Raw genomic sequence first — 19,998 nt, 5'->3', positions numbered from 1 at the left:
CCAGCGTGGGAGTGTATGCAGTGCTCAAACTCGCTGAGCGTTGCCAGAAGTTATCAGCTGTTCAGGAACACTATGGGAGGAGAGATCATTAGCAAAAAAGAAGGAGGCAGAGATTGTATTACTGGACAAAATTGATCAGCTCTATTTTCGAATCAGGGTGAAAAGGCCTTAATTGGGTTTTTTTCTGAGTCTCAAAAGTTGTAGACCATGCATGAATATTTTTTCCCTGTTATGTCTCCCTGTCCCCAAGTCTTATTACCACTCGGTGCATCGGATGCAACAGCTGAGTGGAGTTATCACTTCTATAATGAAATCTGGTTCGGCATGGTAAATGAGGGAAAGCATTGACAGTGTTCTCTAAAATCCAGAGCACATCCTTTATCTTTGAAAAATGTTTAGCAGTAGGAAAACTAATTGCAGCAGAATTAAGAAATGGCTGAGGGTAATGTGAGCATCAGAAGGCAAATGTTTAGCCTTCTGGATAATGTGAACAGTCTGCGAAGCCCGTGAAAGGAAAGCATGCTGCTAATTTGGGAGCTCGAGGCTTTATATAATTTCAATCTGTCATGTTTTGGTTTTTTTAATTATGTGTTAAAGTTTTCGTTGTAATTCTGTGTTGCTCCAGAAATACTGCCTGCATCAAGACAGCTGGAAATATTTCGGATTTGCAAAAGATCTGCCTGCCACGGACATGGGCAGGAAATTTTGAATGAACTATTTTTTATTTTTATTACATTTGTACCCCGCACTTTTTCCCACTCATTGCAGGCTCAATGCGGCAGGCAATGGAGGGTTAAGTGACTTGCCCAGAGTCACAAGGAGCTGCCTGTGCCTGAAGTGGGAATCAAACTCAGTTCCTCAGGACCAAAGTCCACCACCCTAACCACTAGGCCACTCCTCCACTGTTGCTACTATTTGAGATTCTACATGGAATGTTGCTATTCCACTAGCAACATTCCATGTAGAAGTCGGCCCTTGCAGATCACCAATGTGGCCACACAGGCTTCTGCGAGTCTGATGTCCTGCACGTACATTCCATGTAGAATCTCCAATAGTATCTATTTGATTTTTGTTACATTTGTACCCTGTGCTTTCCCACTCATGGCAGGCTCAATGCGGCTTACATGGGGCAATGGAGGGTTAAGTGACTTGCCCAGAGTCACAAGGAGCTGCCTGCGCCTGAAGTGGGAATCGAACTCAGTTCCTCAGGACCAAAGTCCACCACCCTAAGCACTAGGCCACTCCTCCACTGTTGCTACTATTTGAGATTCTACATGGAATGTTGCTATTCCACTAGCAACATTCCATGTAGAAGTCGGCCCTTGCAGATCACCAATGTGGCCGCGCAGGCTTCTACATGGAATGTTGCTAGTGGAATAGCAACATTCCATGTAGAATCTCCAATAGTAGCAACATTCCATGTAGAATCTCCAATAGTATCTATTTTATTTTTGTTACATTTGTACCCTGCGCTTTCCCACTCATGGCAGGCTCAATGCGGCTTACATGGGGCAATGGAGGGTTAAGTGACTTGCCCAGAGTCACAAGGAGCTGCCTGCGCCTGAAGTGGGAATCGAACTCAGTTCCTCAGGACCAAAGTCCACCACCCTAAGCACTAGGCCACTCCTCCACTGTTGCTACTATTTGAGATTCTACATGGAATGTTGCTATTCCACTAGCAACATTCCATGTAGAAGTCGGCCCTTGCAGATCACCAATGTGGCCGCGCAGGCTTCTACATGGAATGTTGCTAGTGGAATAGCAACATTCCATGTAGAATCTCCAATAGTAGCAACATTCCATGTAGAATCTCCAATAGTATCTATTTTATTTTTGTTACATTTGTACCCTGCGCTTTCCCACTCATGGCAGGCTCAATGCGGCTTACATGGGGCAATGGAGGGTTAAGTGACTTGCCCAGAGTCACAAGGAGCTGCCTGTGCCGGGAATTGAACTCAGTTCCTCAGGACCAAAGTCCACCACCCTAACCACTAGGCCACTCCTGCTACTATTTGAGATTCTACATGGAATGTTGCTATTCCACTAGCAACATTCCATGTAGAAGTCGGCCCTTGCAGATCACCAATGTGGCCGCGCAGGCTTCTGCTTCTGTGAGTCTGACGTCCTGCACGTACGTACGTGCAGGACGTCAGACTCACAGAAACAGAAGCCTGCGCAGCCTTCTACGTGGAATGTTGCTAGTGGAATAGCAACATTCCATGTAGAATCTCCAATAGTAGCAACATTCCATGTAGAACCTCCAATAGTATCTATTTTATTTTTGTTACATTTGTACCCTGCGCTTTCCCACTCATGGCAGGCTCAATGCGGCTTACGTGGGGCAATGGAGGGTTAAGTGACTTGCCTGTGCCTGAAGTGAGAATCGAACTCAGTTCCTCAGTTCCCCAGGACCAAAGTCCACCACCCTAACCACTAGGCCACTCCACTCAACTAGGTGTCAAACTCCGAGCCCACTGGCTTTTCAGCACTCCCTGTTCTTTGCTGCAAGGATTTCAAAATTAAACTCTTGAGGACCAGCTTTTAATAGCTAAACAAATCTCTTTTCTAAATATGTGGGCACATTTTCAGTGATCCATTTTCACAGATGGGAGTTTCCATTATATTTTTATAATTCAGAAGGGTAGTACTGCCAATAGCAGTCTGTTGGGTGCTGAAAAAGCCAAAAAGAAGGAGAAAAACAGCAACAAAAAAGCAGCTCTTTCTTTGACTTCAACTCAGAAATGAGGGACCATAGGATGACGGTAAAAGGGGACGGACAATACGTCTTATCTGAATTCAAGAAAGCTTACGGCAAATACATAGGGATAGCAGATGGCATGAATGGGCAGACTGAATAGGCCATATGGTCTTTATCTGCCTTCATTTTTCTGTGTTTGTATAGCCCTTCTCCCCCCCCCCCCCCCAAAAAAAAAAAAAAATAATGCTACAGCTAGTGTGTATCCCCAGCAAAAGTTTGTGAATCGGTCCTAGGTGTCTGTAATCCCAACGCAAACCTAGAGGAGTGGAAGAATAATCCTAGCTCGGAAACTTCTCAGTTTAACAGTTTCTCAAAGTGTCAGGTGTCCCCTAAAGCAGCTGAGAAGACTGTCCATGGATTGTGTCTGAAGGAGCAGTTGGAAGATTTTGGAGCTGCCAAATGACCCAAGTTAAAGGCCTTGATGGAGAACCTCGTGCTCTTGGAACTATATCAAGTAACAGAAGTAATGCAATGAATTCTAATGTTGCTGATTTTACTGCACGTTCCCTCCATGAAAGATATCCTGGCTGAAGGTTGGCATGGAAAGCTCTTCCAGGATTAATCCCATCAGCACTCTTCTTGTGGAGGAGTAGCCTAATGGTTAACGCAATGGGTTGAGAACCTGGGGAACTGGGTTCAATTCCCAGTGCAGCTCCTTGAGACCCTGGGCAAGTCACTTAACCCTCCATTGCCCCAAGTACAAAAAAATAAAGACAGACTGTGAGCCAGTAGGGACAGAGTAATTACCTGCACAGAGTATGTAAACCATTTTGGTTGTATGACCGAAAGGCGGTATATCAACTTGTCAAGTCCCTGACTCTTTGTGGTAAAAGCTTTTACCCCCCACAGTGACCCGTGTGTCTTTCCTCTCTGGCAACTGTCCACAGCACCTACGTTGGGTTGTGCATCCTTCCAGCCACAAACAGTGCAAGTCTCTTCTGTCTTAAAGTGCTAGGTATGAAGCTCTATTTTACACAGAACATAGAGATTGCAATTTTGTTACTGCATTTAGACTACAGCCCCTGAAGGAATAAGCTGGATCCTACATAGGCGCCTTTGTCTTTTCTTTCTTTTTCTTTTTTATTTAATTAGTGAGAGATTTTATGCTACTTGGTGTGTCTGAGACTTGTTTGTGTGTGTTAGGTTCTGTCCTGTCTTAACTTAAGTACATAAGTAATGCCATACTGGGAAAAGACCAAAAGCCCATCAAGCCCAGCATCCTGTCCCCGACAGCGGCCAATCCAGGTCAAGGGCACCTGGCAGCTTCCCAAACGTACAAACATTCTAAACATGTTATTCCTGAAATTAAGATGGAGTTCTTTTTTTGAAAATGTGTTTGTTATTTTATTGCAGACTGCTGTGATCTGAATAAGCTTACATTTTATTAAACCATGATTGAGAGACGCTCAAATTGGGATGTGCTCACTTTTAATTGGATCTGCTGACATACAGCTGTTTCTAAAATATGTACAGGAGTGCACGTGTATTTTCAGGCACGCATAGTGGGTGCAGTCATTTTACAAATGCATATGTTGGAAACAACTTCATAGACCCGTCCGCTTCCACCTGGGGCTTCCACTTAAACATGGAAGTGCCCCATTATACCAGCCCACACACGCAAGTGTTGCCAATTTAACAGAGTCCATAATTTTAACGTGGTTTTATTTTGGAGGTGGACAAAAACTGCATGGGATTAAGGAGTAAAGCCCTTGGCCAAAACGAGTTGCTAATGTAAAAGCTGACATTGACCGTTCTCCCATGCATGTGTATTTGCTTTATGAAATGGGAAATATACATGTAGATGTTAGTTTTGTCCAAATCATGGCTCCTAGAAATCCCTATATAGTGTGGATTTCCATATATAAATTGCAGCTTTTTGAAATTGGAAATTATGGATAGGGTTTCTAAAATAACCCCAGTGATGTCATGGGCGGACCTTGGCTGATCCAGAAAAGCATGAGAAGAAGCTGTCCTCAAAATTCAAGGGAGAATACTATCCCACCTCTCTAGCCTCAGCAAACAGTGAGCTAGCGTTCCTTGAAGGGATTGCTGCACTGCTTCCATCCATGTTGTACTGGCAGATGTAGATGCTGATGGCGTCATTTCCCCCCTAATTGTGTGAGATAGAAGGTAATTCTGTATCAGTGGCATTATTCTGGCATCTGTTGCATAATCGGTGAATTATCCTGGCACAGGTGCAATACCCCCCCTCAGCTGCAGAGATCCACTTGAGTCTAATTTCAGTTGGGTTGCAAATAGACCATTTTGATATGGGAGAGTCCCCTTTAATTTGAGCAACTGCAGGAAGTTCCAGTGTGATTTACAGAGCACGGAATCTTGTGCTGTTCAGTGCTTTTCACACTGATTTTTCTCATTTGTGCTGTTGCATCAGTGGTTTAGAAATAGCATCTGACTCTGTTTGTGTTGTATATCTACTTAAACGTGCATACAAGTGGAATAAATAAATATCCTAAGACAGAAATCTTTTTTCCACAAGGGGAACAGTGAACCAAGGCTATTACTGAAGTTATTTGCTTGCACTGGTTTTTATGAGGAAAAGTTCCCTCATTTTTCCCCCCACTATGAATATACGGAGCTCCAATGAGCCGCATCATAGTGATGGATCACTGGAAGGGGTTGGGACATTGCGTTGCATATACTTGTTCTTAAGTGAGAGAACTAAACGCCTCCAAGGATGTCAGAAATGTCTCTTTTTCTTCCTCTAATGCTTCCATCTTAGGTTCCAACTCCTCATACAACAATTATGGTTGGCTCTGTTGAGCTGCCTCCTGTGAGGTACAACCTCAGCAATGCTCTGTAGCATTTCCTGGACCTGAAGCACATCCTGTCTTCAGTACTTCCTATTAGAGTTTAAGCCTTACACCCCATGCCACAAGATATAGTACTAAGGCCTGAGCCATGGGACTAGTTCGAAATATTGTCCCTTCCAATTATGTCTGGTTGTGTCTTGCATGATTAGATGTATTGGTTAAATGGGGAAATATAGTGGATTCCTTTTATGAAAGCCCTGTTGAGATCTATTCAAAATATTTTTTTTAGTAGGTAAGTACTCTTTGAATTGACATTCCATGTTCTGTCCTTCTGTATTTTGGTTAGAATCCGAAAATAGAATATATGCTTTCGTTCTTTGTCTCAATCAGTTCAAGTTTACTCTTGAGAGCCAGAGTTACTCACGTACAATGGACTTGACGGATGCTCTTTTATTTGGTGTTTCTGCTGAAAATGTTCAACAAAGATGTAGATGTTGTGATACCGTTGTTACACGTTTGGGCTTCTTTCCTGCTCCTGGCACTGATTTCTGTGCCAGTGTGGAACATAAGAGCTAAGCAGAGAAGATCTAACAAATGTTATTGACGTAGGCAATGGTAAACATGGCAAGTGGATCTCACAGCTTATAGTCTTGGTTCTTGGCTCTCCTACGGTACAATAGGTAACTCAGTCTCACTGTACTACTCTGCTCCACTAACAGTGATAGTCCTACAGAGCACTAGTTCATTCCTAGCGATGACCAAGCATGGGCACTGGCTCCTCTTCTTGCTTAGTCAGCTGGCTCCATCAACTCCTTTGTCATGGTGTATTCCCCTCCTGCCTAGCAACGTTTCCCTTTCTAGGCCCAGTGAGTTCCTGCTGCCCCCTTACAGGCCCTCACTCATACTGACAGCTTCTTCATGTCATTAATTAGCTCAATGAACTAATAAAACATCTAATAAGTAAGCACACCTCAACTGAACATCTGTTCAACTTGATTTTCAACATCTCTCTGGCCTTCTGCTATCCTTTCTTTGTGCAGCAGCTTCCTAATTCCCATTGGCTGGAAGATGTAATGGAGTAAATTGACAAATGAAAGTGCAAAGAGCAACAAAGAGAGTCCAAATCTCCCGCAAAAAAAACACAAAACCAACAAAACAAGCGGAAGAAATCCAGAAAGACCAGACTGAAACCACAGATGGTAAGAGCACCAGAACATTTTATTGGGACCCTACAGACTGTAATGTCTATGCGCCATTTGGATGGCACCAGCATTTTCATTTTCGCTTTTATTCAGTCCAGATCGTCTCATTTTGTGAGAATTTTTGGCGGAACATCCATATATGTCAGTTTGAAGACCCCTGAAGAAGGCTTTTTCGGCCGAAACACGGACCGTGTAAGGTCCCAATAAAATTTTCTGGTGCTCTTACCATCTGCGGTTTCAGTCTTGTCTTTCTGGATTTCTTCCGCTTGTTTTGTTGGTTTCAGATGAAAGTGCAACCAGGACTGGATGATATACACCCCAGTTTTCTGAAAGAACTCAAGGGTGAAATAGCAGACCTGTTGCAGGTAATCTTTAATTAGTACTTGAAAACTGAAGGGTGGCCAATGTAACATCGTCGTTGTCAACAAACATGGGCTTAGCGCCCATAGGTGTCCAGTACCTTCTTGACTATTTCTTTCCGTTGATTTCTGTCTCGTGTAGCGTGGCTTAATTCTTGAAGGGTTTCTCTGCACCATTCAGTGTCGTCTTCTCATTCTCTGTGAGGTCGTCCACGTTTATTGAGGTCATCCATCATTCCAAATACCAGTATTTTAATCTTCCTGTCACTGTTCATTCTGCTGATGTGTACAAAAAGACTCATAGCTTCCTCTGAATTATTTTTAGCATTACATTTTCTTTTACAGTTCTTCTTTCCTTACCTCCTGTGACCATCCTGTTCGTAGAATCTTTCTGTAACATTTTCTCTTAAATGCCAGCACTCTTGAGAGAGAAAATGTTAAGAGAGAAGATTCTGCAAATAGGATGGTCAAAGAAGGTAAGAATAGCTTCTCCTATCTCACCCACCACCAACACCATTCTCACCAGTCTGTAGTTTCACAGGTCATGGACTGCTGTTTTATTTGATCCAGCAGTCGGGGCTGGATATCAACTCTTCTCTTAGTAATGCTGTTCTTGTCCTTTTCTCATCTACTGCAATGTCTGGTTTTCTTGCTTCAAGCTTTTGTTGTACCCACAGAAAGATGGTATATTAAATCCATGACCCTTACTATGACTTGGCTCTTTAAAAAGGCCTTTTTAAAAAATTAGGTTGGAGTGGCTGTTTCCCTGTTGCCTTTATGGTTTGTTCCTTTTTCCTTTCCTTACCCACGATCATAGGCGCCCGGTATAAGAGGCTTGGACAGGCTAAGCCTCCCCTGCTGTGCTCTGAGGGGTTTAAATTGTTGATTTACCTCCATCCTCACAGCAGGAGCTGCAGTGAAAGCCCTCTATCCTTGTGAATCAGTTGTAGAAATTGGTTTATGGTTTGTTTACCTTACTGCTGGGAGAGCGGGGGAGGGGGGGTTGGTTGGAGGTGTCCTGGGTTGCCAGGGAGATATTTAAGGAGGATGACTTCCTGTCCTGCACTGAGGACAGAACAGAATTGGATACTGGGCCAGCATGATCAGAAAAAGTCACCAGACAACAAAGGTAGAAAAGATCATTTTATTTTCATTATAGTGCTTGGAATATGTCCACTTTGAGAATCAGGTGCTCAACATTAAAAGTTTATATTTATTTATTTACTTATTTATGGCATTTTATCCCACATTAAACATGAATTAGGGTGTTTTGTGGCTCTACATGAGAATTGTGATGATATGATTCATATTGTTGACGGTCTGCATTTTCCGTATGGGTGGTATATTGGTGTATTAGGTTCTGCCCAGTGTAATATTTATGGTACAGTAAGGTTCTCAGTGTGTTTTTGCACAAAGTTGTGCATAGTGTTTTGCAGTTGAGCGATTGTGCTTAGAATATGCTTTGAGCAACCACTTCATTCTTTGACATATGATACATATCTAATATCTACATTTAATAAAAGGTATTAATTGTGATTATTTTATTTTTATTTATTTTTTTCTGTGTGTTATCAGACAATTATGGATATAAGCTCCGCCCCTGGCTCCACCCCTAACCCCGCTCCCTTTAGCCTCCCCAAACAGTTGGGCCACCGACCGCCTATGCCCACGATTGCTCTTCCTTGCCCTTTTCCCATGTTTACTCTTAGATAGGTATGAGTATATGATATGATATTGTGTATTCTTTCCAGTCACGATTTTGTAGTTCCTTTCTGATTATCTCTTTTAATTTTTTTATTTTGTAAACTGCTGTGATCTGCCAGTTAGGTATGGCGGTATATCAAGTGCATATAAACCATAAACCCTTACTATTGGTTGGTGTCCTGCCAGCATTCTGGATATCCCTCTGGATATCCTGTTGTACCTGGACGTCTATGATTCCAAAGCTGTATGGGTTTGCAGGGATTACAAACTGAATGATAACTTGTATCCTATTTTGTGCTGTAAAGGCATTTTTCAGTATCGGTTTCTTTCTTCTGTAATATTTTTTGCTTTTCTTTTCTGTCAAGTTTTGCTGGATGGTTGTATCTTTTTCTGCGCCTAGATATTTTTATACACTTTCTTGTTCAAGTACTTTTATATTACCAATACAGTGAAACCTCGGTTTCCGTCGATAATCCGTCCGAAAACAATAGGTGAAACCGACGAAAACCGAGGCGATTAACGAGGACACCCAAAATCGGGAGAAGGACGTCCTTCTTCCGATACAAATTGGGAGATGGACGTCCTTCTTTTTCGATGAAATCCGAGGTAACCGACGAAAACCGAGACAAATTTCTAGTCGAAAAAATCAACAAAATCCGAAACCAACGAAAACTGAGGTTTCACTGTACATTGTCTCTCTTTCTTTTTTTAAAAATCTTTAGGAGTTCACTTAACCATAGTTAAGCCTCTTAACATTTTCCTTACTGGGATCTGTCTCTTGCTGCAGTGGGTCCATGAACAGATTCACTATTGCCTGTAACTACATCAGACATGTTTTCTGTGTCTAAAGTGCTCAGTCCCTAACGCAGGCACTTCAGATTTAAGATCCTAAAGCTAGGCGACCTTACGTTCCTATGTTTTGTGGTACAGATTGTCCTCATTCTCACTTCCAGAAACGGAGTCCTCTAAATTTTGAACAGTTGTTTATTCTACACTTAGGAACCCTTTTACTAAGCAGAGGTAAGACCAGCGTGCCCTTACCGCAATTTAAAATACCTTAAAAAGTTTGTTGGAGGGGATGTGTCTGGAGGGCAGAGAGTTGGCATTTCTATGCTAATTGGTTAGCGCAGCTTCATTACTGCGTGTTAACTGATCAGCGCAGGATTAGCATGGGAGTCCTTAACCATCTCCAAATAAATGTTGGAAAGTGCTAATGCGCTAATTTTTTATAATGACAATACTAGGATTTATTTATTTGTTACATTTGTATCCCACGTTTCCCCACCTATTTGTAGGCTCAGTGTGGCTCACATAGGACCGGAGAGGCCTTTGCAGACTCTGGTGTAAACAAATGCAAAGTGATATTGTGGTAACATAGTAACATAGTAGATGACGGCAGAAAAAGACCTGCACGGTCCATCCAGTCTGCCCAACAAGACAACTCATGTGTGCTACTTTTGTGTATACCCTACTTTGATTTGTTCCTGTTCTCTTCAGGGCACAGACCGTATAAGTCTGCCCAGCGCTATCCCTGCCTCCCAACCTCCAGTCCCGCCTCCCACCACCAGCTCTGGCACAGACCGTATAAGTCTGCCCAGCGCTATCCCTGCCTCCCAACCTCCAGTCCCGCCTCCCACCACTGGCTGTGGCACAGACCGTATAAGTCTGCCCCGCACTATCCCCGCCTCCCAACCTCCAGCCCCGCCTCCCACTACCGGCTCTGCTATCCAATCTCGGTTAAGCTCCTGAGGATCCTTTCCTTCTGAACAGGATTCTTTTATGTTTATCCCACGCATGTTTGAATTCCGTTACCTTTTTCCTCTCCACCACCTCCCGTGGGAGGGCATTCCAAGCATCCACCACTCTCTCCGTGAAGAAATACTTCCTGACATTTTAAGATAAGGTTCATGTGGCACAGCCACATTAGGGAATCGTACAACGGAAGAGTTGTGTTATGTCCATTACGCACTTTAGTTGTGTTGTGTTGCAGGGATCAGGCATTTACGTTGGATCGGTAGGGTATGCCTTTTTAAACAGGTTAGTTTTTAGTTTTTTTTCCCGAAGTTTAGGTGGTCGTTCGTAGTTTTCAAGGCTTTTGGTAATGCGTTCCACAGTTGTGTGCTTATGTAGGAGAAGCTGGATGCGTAAGTTGATTTGTATTTGAGTCCTTTGCAGCTTTCCTATTCAGGAAAAGGTACCCATAACAGTCAGGTTATAAATATTTTAAGGTATGGTGCCTCAGCGATGCATTTAATATTAATTACCCTAGTTCATTTTTTCTAACAACCATTTATACATCATATTTTAGCTGGCATATAAGTCCAAAATTATACATATACCTGGAATACACATATTTATATTTTCATATTTTTTGATTTATATTAGCAGAAGCCAAAAACTTTTTAAATCTTTTGAATATATGTATGCTGTTTTAATGGTTATTAAGCATATTTGAGCATATTGACTTCTGATCAGAAAATTAGTGTCTATTGTATTTTTATATCTCTATATTGATGTGCCTATATGTTTTTATTGGCATTATTTATATGTTATATGTTTTGATTTGTAGTGTATTTATTGACCCCTGATGCAGACGCTTTTTAGCGTCAAAACACGGCCTGTGTCGGGTCGTTATCTTTGATATAATAAAGACTGTTGGACTCACGTCTCCAGTGGTGAATCGTCTATTAGTCTCTACTTTTGCCTTCTGTGCCTCAGCGATGCTGGTCCCAGATATATTTCAGAGGGATTCCAGGCCCATCATCATCTTCATCGTAACCACAGGAGTTTATTATAAACATTCATAATTGCAACTCCAAGTAAATCTTCAATTTATTTAATTTTTAAGTAGCTTCTTTTTTTTTTTTTTTTTTAGGTTTTTCAAAAGGGGAAGCAGTGCCGACGTGTTTCGCCAATAGCTGTTTCAAGGTACTCCCCTTTCAACACACTCCAGGTTGGTCACTCATGTCCCCTGCTAAGTCATCAACCTGGAGTGTGATGAAAGGGGTTTCCCTTTTGAAAAATTATTATTCAGATAAGTTGAATTAAAAAAAAAAAAGTTATCTAAAAAACAATAAGCTATTAAAAATTAAATAAATTGAAGATGTACTCGGAGTTGTGATTATGAATGTTTATAATAAATTCCTTTGGTGATAATGCAGCTGGAATCCCTTTGAAATATATCTGGGACCAGCATCGCTGAGGCACCATACCTTTAAAATTTAAAATATTTATAATCTGTCTGCTATGGGTACCTTTTCCTTAATATATATGTTTATTTGATCCCTATAACTACAGTTGATATATTTGCTTTTTGTTGGTAATTGTGGGCAATATTAGCGTATGACCATATATTCAAAAAATGGAAAATTGGCCGTTGTGGTAACTGCGGTTAAATTGGCCTTGGCACACAGGAAAACCCCACATAAGGGTGTGCTAAGGCCACTTTTTACCGCAGCTTAGTAAAAGGACCCCCAGGTTAGCTGTTGTGCTAAAAATCAGCTCTAGGCACCTAATTTGCTTCTGTCCAGCTTCCCCTATCCCCTGACCCCACTCACTTTTTAAACACTCAAATTTAAATATAGGGGCTCAGCAGGGGAGATCTTTTATTTGGCAAGATCTAGGTGCCTTTTGACTATTGAACAAGAGGCGCAATGCCGAGTACTTTGCTAACCATTGGACGAGTGATGGATAATGTGCTGGATGACCACGATGCATTTGTCTTGTGTGATTTTTATTATTTTATTTGGTTGATGTTTTCTCTCTTTGCCTTGTAGAAATACCACGGCTGATTCAGCTGGACTTGGATTTGAAGTACAAGAGCAACATCAGAGAGCTCTTTGAGGAATTTGACAATTTTCCAATCAATGCTGTCATTGGCGTAGCCCATGAGATGCAGCCTGTGTACAGGTACAATGAGTCAGAAGGAGGTAGAGGGGCGCTTCTTTCACCTTCCCGGTTTTCTTTACTGTTGGGTCTTTGTTTACCAAAGCAGCAGAAATGATCTTGTCGTCTAGTGATAGAAATAAGTTATTACGCGTAGACATCATTGAGTAGCTTTAGTGTTTCTGGACTCGGTCCTGGAGGCACACCTAATCTGTCTGGTTTTCAGGAGATAATACTGAGACAAAAATTCAGCAAGAAACGTAGCAAATATCTCTCTCTATAAAACGCACCTCCAACATTCTAATGAAGCCTCAAGTTTCCCAACATTCTAAATGTGTCATGGTGTAGATCGCTTTTTCTCCATGAGTGTCTGCCCCGCCCTCGATCACAACGTGACCCCTTGGGATCTCCTGCTTCTTTTCAAAAACACCTTGACGGAGGGGGGGCCCCTGCCGCACACTCTCATTCTTTATCACACACACCCACACTCGCACATTCACTCCGTCTCTCTCTCTCTCACACAGTCACTCTCACACACACTCTCTCAAACATGCACACTCCGCTGAAAACCTTGCTAGCGCCCGTTTCATTGGTCTCAGAAACGGGCCTTTTTTACTAGTACTAATATAAAGCTGAATGAAGTTGAAACAACCTAAATATTGAAATATTAGTAGTATCAGTTTGAAGGCTTATTTTCTTGTTTGTAGTGGAGAAAAACACCTCAATAGTCATCACATAGCAATAAATCAATGAATATAATCAATACCAGCGTTTCATTGACTCCGTTATTATCACTGGTCGTAAAAAACTCCACTACCGGTGTCACATGAGCAAAGGATGCCATTGCTGAAGGTATCGTGATTTGCCATTAGTTACTTGGCCCCCTGATGAAGCTAGATTGCAAAGTGAAACGGAGAGCCCCGTTGGGCAAAATTGCAAAAGCTAAGTAACACTTTTTGTTTAAGCAAGTGTAAAACATCACAATTCTGATTATCCTTGATGGGTTATAAGTTATTTCATCCTTAGCCCATATTTACATGTGGAGTTTTTTACGACCAGTGATAATAACGGAGTCAGTGAAACGCTGGCATTGATTATATTCATTAATTTATTGCCATGTGATGACTATTGAGGTCTTTTTCTCCACTATAAACAAGGAAAAAAGCCTTCAAACTGATACTACTAATATTTCAATATTTAGGTTGTTTCAACTTCATTCCGCTTTATATTAGTACTAGTAAAAAAGGCCCGTTCTGAGACCAATGAAACGGGCACTAGCAAGGTTTTCAGCGGAGTGTGTATGTTTGAGAGAGTGTGAGTGAGAGTGACTGTGTGAGAGAGAGAGACGGAGTGAATGTGCGAGTGTGGGTGTGTGTGACATAGTTTGAGGCTGTCTGTGTGAAAAAAAGCCTTCAAACCGATACTACTAACATTTCAATATTTAGGTTGTTTCAACTTCATTCAGCTTTATATTAGTGGTTTTCAGGAGAGCCATGATGAATATGCATGAGATGGATATACATACATTTAGAGGCTCATTTTCAAAGCACAGAGACATGCTTTGAAAATGAGCCTCTAAATGTATGCAGATCCCTCTCTTGCAAGTTCATTTTGGATTATCTTGAAAACCAGAGCAGATGGATGTTTCTTCAGGACAAGGTTAGAAACAACAGAGCAGCTTAGCTTGTCTGTGTAATACTTTACCATGTTGGGAAGGGGGAAGAGGGTCAGCGGTGGGAAGGGCGATCAGAGCAGGCGTTCTGCTGGAAGGAAAGTGGCTTGATAGTTCCTTGATGTGTGACATTCAGTAGTCACTGGTTTGCACTCCCCCCCCCCCCTCCCCGGGACCATTCTTTTCTTCCCTGTACCAGTTCCACCTACATGTTTGCATACATATAGGGTAAGTTTAGCTTACAATTTGATAAACTGCCATTCTGTAAGACAACACAGCGGTTTACGCTGTTAAAACCAGAGAATGCATAGAGGAAAGAGAATAGGAGAAAGGAAGGAAAGAAAGAAAAGAAAATAGGAATCAAACCGAAAAAGAAAATACTCCAAAAATAAACAAACCAGATACCCGGGGATGCTGTTAGCAGTCTTTAACGCTTTTCAACGAGAGCCCTTTTCCTGTGTGCTCTCAGTGCTCTGTTCAGCCTTCCTCTTGCACTGAGGATGTTTCAGGTCACACTTCACTTGTGCCAGAGGAAGCCAAATTGTGTTATTTCAGGTTCCTTTTCTTATTTTTGAGAAAAGTGTTTTCTTTTCTTTATAAATAAGTACAAATTTTGCTATTTACTGTGAGCATACAGGAAATCCAGAAAAATGGACTGAGCTGTGAATTTACTTAACTGATATCATTCAAGAAAAAATGAAAAGCTTATGACTAGACTGAAATCTTTTCTTTGTCTGGATGGCGGCATTTCTGTGTGTGGTTCCTGTCTCATTTTGATGTTTTATACCGAAACAGTTCAGTCAGTGGACTCAGCCTCGGTCTTTGGTTTGTAGAATGACAGCAGATAGCTGGGCAGCTGAGCAGATGTAGGGACCTATTCAGTAAAGCTTGTAGTAAATAGCACAGAAGTCGGTAAAAATTTCATGTGCACAGTCAAACCTCACTTAACCAAAACACGCATTCTAAATTTTTGCTACTCTGTTGTGGCCACAACCATAGCTGTACATGGTAACCCCAAAAAAATGTGTGATGGGCACCAATTCCATGCAGAAGTTTTTCCTAACCATCTTTTCCATTGTGGGCCAGTTAGTGGGGTGATTTCTTTTCCCCTCTCCATACATAGAATGAAAGGGCTCCAGTGTCCCAACAGACTCCTCCTCTCTCACTATGTCACACTCTGTTCAAAGTTCAAGGGCCACAGGCTCTCATTCCCATTCCTGCATAGATAAACACAAGGGGCTGGAGGCTAGCTGGTGTTATTTTGAACTTCAGCAGCAGTGGAACAGGAAGGACGCCTGCTTTTCCTGCCCTGCCCTTCTTCAGTACCTCCTCTGATAGAGTAGTCAGGGGTGGAACTTGGGTAGGGAGAGGACCCAGATGGAACCATGCAGCTACTTTGCTTTATGAGAAGGGGTTTGGGGACATACAACCATTCGTGGGTGAGAGGAGGGATTGTGGCATGTGATGCTTTGATCTTTGGGCCTGGGGGTTGGCGGTGAAAGTAGATCTTGGGTAGCACAGCTCTTCATTCATTGTGTGAGGATGTAAGGTATAGAGAGAGTTCCCCTGCTAAGCAGCCCACATTGAAGAGGCCTGTTAGTACGGAGCGTTTCGAGATGTAACTTTCCTCCATTAAAACCTTATGTTAGGCACCTAGTGCTGAAAATCAGCAACTTGGGGCCTTATAACAGGATGCCTATGTGATAAGACTCCTATTTTATAAAGACAACATGGGTACCTATATGCTTTTCTAAAAATAGGCTTTTCAGTCTAGCCCCAGTAGTAGGCAAATGGCAATGCACACATTTTAAGCCTGCCCCATGGCGAGCGTAATTTGTAACTCAGTATTTTGTGAAACGTGCATATTTCACACCACCACCCCTGCTCTTTCCAAACTGTGTCCCCAGGACTGCATACACATGGTGGGCTTGTAAGCATGGGACATCTCCTCGGTGTGTGTACTTAACACGTATGTATACTGCTGTATACCCTGTTTCCCCGAAAGTAAGACATCCCCCGAAAATAAGACCTAGTAGAGGTTTTCCTGAAATGGTAGATATAAGGCCTCCCCCGAAAATAAGACCTAGCAAATTTTTGTTTGAAAGCAGGGCCGCCGAGAGCCGGACAAGGCTGCCCCCCCCCCACCCGAGGTCGCCAGGCCCCCCATCCACCCACCCTCTGTCGCTCCCGGAACTAACCTTAAACGCCTCCTTTCACCTTCGCAGCAAGCAGCAGCAGGGCAGACCTCTCCTTCCTTCCGTGCCGCACCCTCGCGGACGTTACGTCAGGCGAGGGCGGGACACGGAAGGAAGGAGTGGCCTGCCCTGCTGCTTCTTGCTGCGAAGGTGAAAGGAGGCGTTTAAGTTCCGGGAGCGACGGAGGGCGGGCGGTCCAACCCCGATGTTTCCCCCAAAAATAAGACAGCCCCTGAAAATAAGACCTAGCGCATTTTTGGGGGCAAAAATTAATATAAGACAGTGTCTTATTTTTGGGGAAACACGGTAGTTGTATAGAATGCCTTTTCCGTGTGTAGAACAGGCTTCATGTTCAGAAAACATTTATAACATTGCTGGCCACATAAGTAATGCCACACTGGGAAAAGACCAAAGGTCCATCGAGCCCAGCATCCAGTGACTCTGCCCCCCCCCCCCCCCCCCCCCCCCCATTTCCAACCACTCAATTTTTAGGCAGCTAAATTTAGAGCTCATCCATGATTGATTTTCAACCCTTTGAAAGTTGCTGATTTATGCCTGCTCTCCCAAATAGCAGCATTTGAAGCAGCTTGTGCAGAAGTACAGTTGGGCACTGCTGACTTCGCAGCACCTTCTCTCCTCGGTGCTAATAAATCCAGAACGTTCTAGTACGGGCTTCTTCCTTCCACTACCCTAGACTAGCATTCTTGGTACAAGGTGTGGAGGACTCTGGTCTTACTCCAGTGGGAGGGTCGCCGTAGTTTTCTACTTGCATGAAGGGAGCAGAACCCTCCCCCGGCTCTCTTTCACTCCGAAGTGAATTATGTCAAGAGTTTAGCTGAAGTAGTGTAGGTGCTGTGTTAAGAGAGCGAGAGAGATAAGTACATAGGATCTCTAAGACAGTAGTAGGGAGAGTAGATGGCATGGATGGGCAGACTGAATGGGAGTAGCCTAGTGGTTAGTGCAGTGGACTTGGATCCTAGGGAACTGAGTTCAATTCCCACTGCAGCTCCTTGTGACTCTGGCCAAGTCACTTAACCCTCCATTGCTCCTGGTACAAAATAAGTACCTGAATATATGTAAACCGCTTTGAATGTAGTTGCAAAAACCTCAGAAAGGCAGTACATCAAGTCCCAGTTCCCTTTCCCTTATGACATCACAATATCACAAGTGACTGAGCCAAGTATCGGGCAATCAAGCCATTGTGACATCACTGATGAGGTTGGCTCTTATTGGTGGAATGAGTGGAGGAGTAGCCTAGTGGTTAGTGCAGTGAACTTTGATCCTGGGGAACTGAGTTCAATTCCCACTGCAGCTCCTTGTGACTCTGGGCAAGTCACTTAACCCTCCATTGCCCCTGGTACAAAATAAGTATCCTGAATATATGTAAACCGCTTTGAATGTAGTTGCAAAAACCTCAGAAAGGTGGTATATCAAGTCCCATTTCCCCTTTCCCTTTATCTGCCTACATTTTTCTCAGTTTCTATGTTTCTAAATAGAAGTAAATCAAAAGAAAGGAAAATAAGATGATACTTTTTTATTGGACTAACCTAATACATTTTTGACAAGCCTTCAGAGGCAGAGCTGCTGCCTTCATATCAGTTATGAGCAAAAGATGACTTACTTACCCCTGAAACTGTTATGCCACCTTCCCCTTCCTTGCCCAATTTTTGTCTCTTAACATTTCTCTTATTGTATTGTCATTTTTACTTATCCTATGTTAGCCACATTGTGCCTGCATGCGTGGGAAAATGTGAGGTAGAAATGTACTATAAATAAATAAATATTGGACTATATATTAAGTGAAACATGAAAAACATTCCAGGGACAGTCTTGAGGAAGGGGTGGGGGGAACAGGGGCGTAGCCAGACTGCAGATTTTAGGTGGGCCTAGGCAAGAAGTGGGTGGGCACCAAGTGTTCTCACCCTCCCACCAAAAAAAATATCTCAGCTGGTGGGAAAATGCTTCTCTCCACCTTGGCAGTTTGCAGCAGGCATGGGCTGAAAACTGAGAATGAGCAGTTGCCAGTATCCTGGAGAGTAGCATTTTCGTTATCAGGGGGAACTCTTCAGCTGGTGGAGCTTGGGATCCCCACCAGCTACCGCTAAATATGTGCTACTGTTGGGTGGGCCTGAGCCCTAAGTGGGTGGGCCCTAGCCCACCCAGGCCCACCTGTGGCTGCGCCACTGGGGGGGAAAGGAATAACAGGGAGAAACGTGGAAAGGTGGAGGGGTAACCAGAAAGTGACAAGGCAGTATAATTTTGTGGTTTGTAGTTGAATAGGAGACCCAGATCCTTGTTAAGCCCTGAGGTCTTATGTTCCTGGATTGTCTAAGTTTTGAGTGAATGAACATTTTTCAAAACCTAGATATTGACACCTACCAATTAGGACTTAACGAAGATCTGGGTTTCCTATCACACTACAAACCATAACATTATACTGCTTTGCCACCTTCTGATCACCCATAAGTCCACCCACCCCTCCCTGTTTTCTTACTAACCTCCTCTCCCTTGAGACTGTCACTGGAACGCTTTTCATGTTTCACTTAATATATATTTTAATATTGTCATCTTTTGTTTTATAACCGACTTGAAGAAGGCGGCGATGCTTTCGAACGCTTGTCAAAAGTGTATCAAGTCCAATAAAAAAAAAAAAAAACGAGTTTAGCAGCAACAATGTACATTTCTTTGGAACAGAGATGACGGTTTTCTCTCGCAGTGGGGTTTCGACAGCTGAGTCTTCATCCTACTCGGCATTCGGTACAAATTCTCTTCTTTCTTGATGAGAATGCGGAGTCTTTGTCGTTTTCCTGGAAGCAAGCTGTGTAATTGGGAAGTCAGGCTGTCAGACAGTTTTTCACTTGAATGTGGCATGATTTCACTTGCTGCTGGAGAAGCCAAAGAGGTCTAATGAAATAAGGCAAACAGAGGATTTATATTCTGCTCTGTTTCTCGACATGAGCAGTGGATTTGCTTTCTGGCATTCTTGTCTGGTGTAGTCTACTTCGGTCTATTTTCTGCAGCATTAGACTGCGACATACCCTTGTCAAGTTCATTAACGGGAAGTTATATACATAGAAAAAGATTAGATTAATTGTATTTAGGTACAGTTATTCAATGGAGTGTAAATTATGTAGGGGGGGGGGGGGGGATAACCTTCAGGAAATATCTGTTGTAAACATCACTTGAAATATTCATGCCTGGACTTAACAATTATGGGGTAAATGTTTAGCGAGGTTTTTTTTTTTTTTTTTTTGCCAGCAGTGATAATTATCCCCAGGTATTCAGTTCCAGGCTATGTCCATCTGGGTATATGTAGCCAGCTAACTCTCTTATGTGGTTAAGTGCAACATTCGGAAGCACGAGAGAAGGAAACAAACTCACTCGGAGTCTTCTGGGAACCAGAGCAGTGAGGAGATATTTATTTATTTTGACATTTATACCCCATATTATCC

At 42.7% G+C, this 19,998-nt stretch overlaps 1 protein-coding gene across 1 annotated transcript in view; it reads left to right on the top strand.

The window, feature by feature from the left end:
- The window catches only part of LOC115459088 (xyloside xylosyltransferase 1-like), a 115,577-nt gene that overhangs the window by 70,345 nt on the left and 25,234 nt on the right, over nt 1-19,998 (top strand). The window contains exon 3 of the mRNA XM_030188956.1: nt 12,571-12,703. Within this exon, the coding sequence (XP_030044816.1) occupies nt 12,571-12,703 (133 nt within the window). The remainder of the gene's footprint in view (nt 1-12,570; nt 12,704-19,998) is intronic.

The sequence above is a fragment of the Microcaecilia unicolor genome, unplaced genomic scaffold, assembly GCF_901765095.1.
Source record: "Microcaecilia unicolor unplaced genomic scaffold, aMicUni1.1, whole genome shotgun sequence".
Taxonomy (NCBI): Eukaryota; Metazoa; Chordata; class Amphibia; order Gymnophiona; family Siphonopidae; genus Microcaecilia; species Microcaecilia unicolor.
This window is presented reverse-complemented; position numbering and strand designations above follow the sequence as displayed.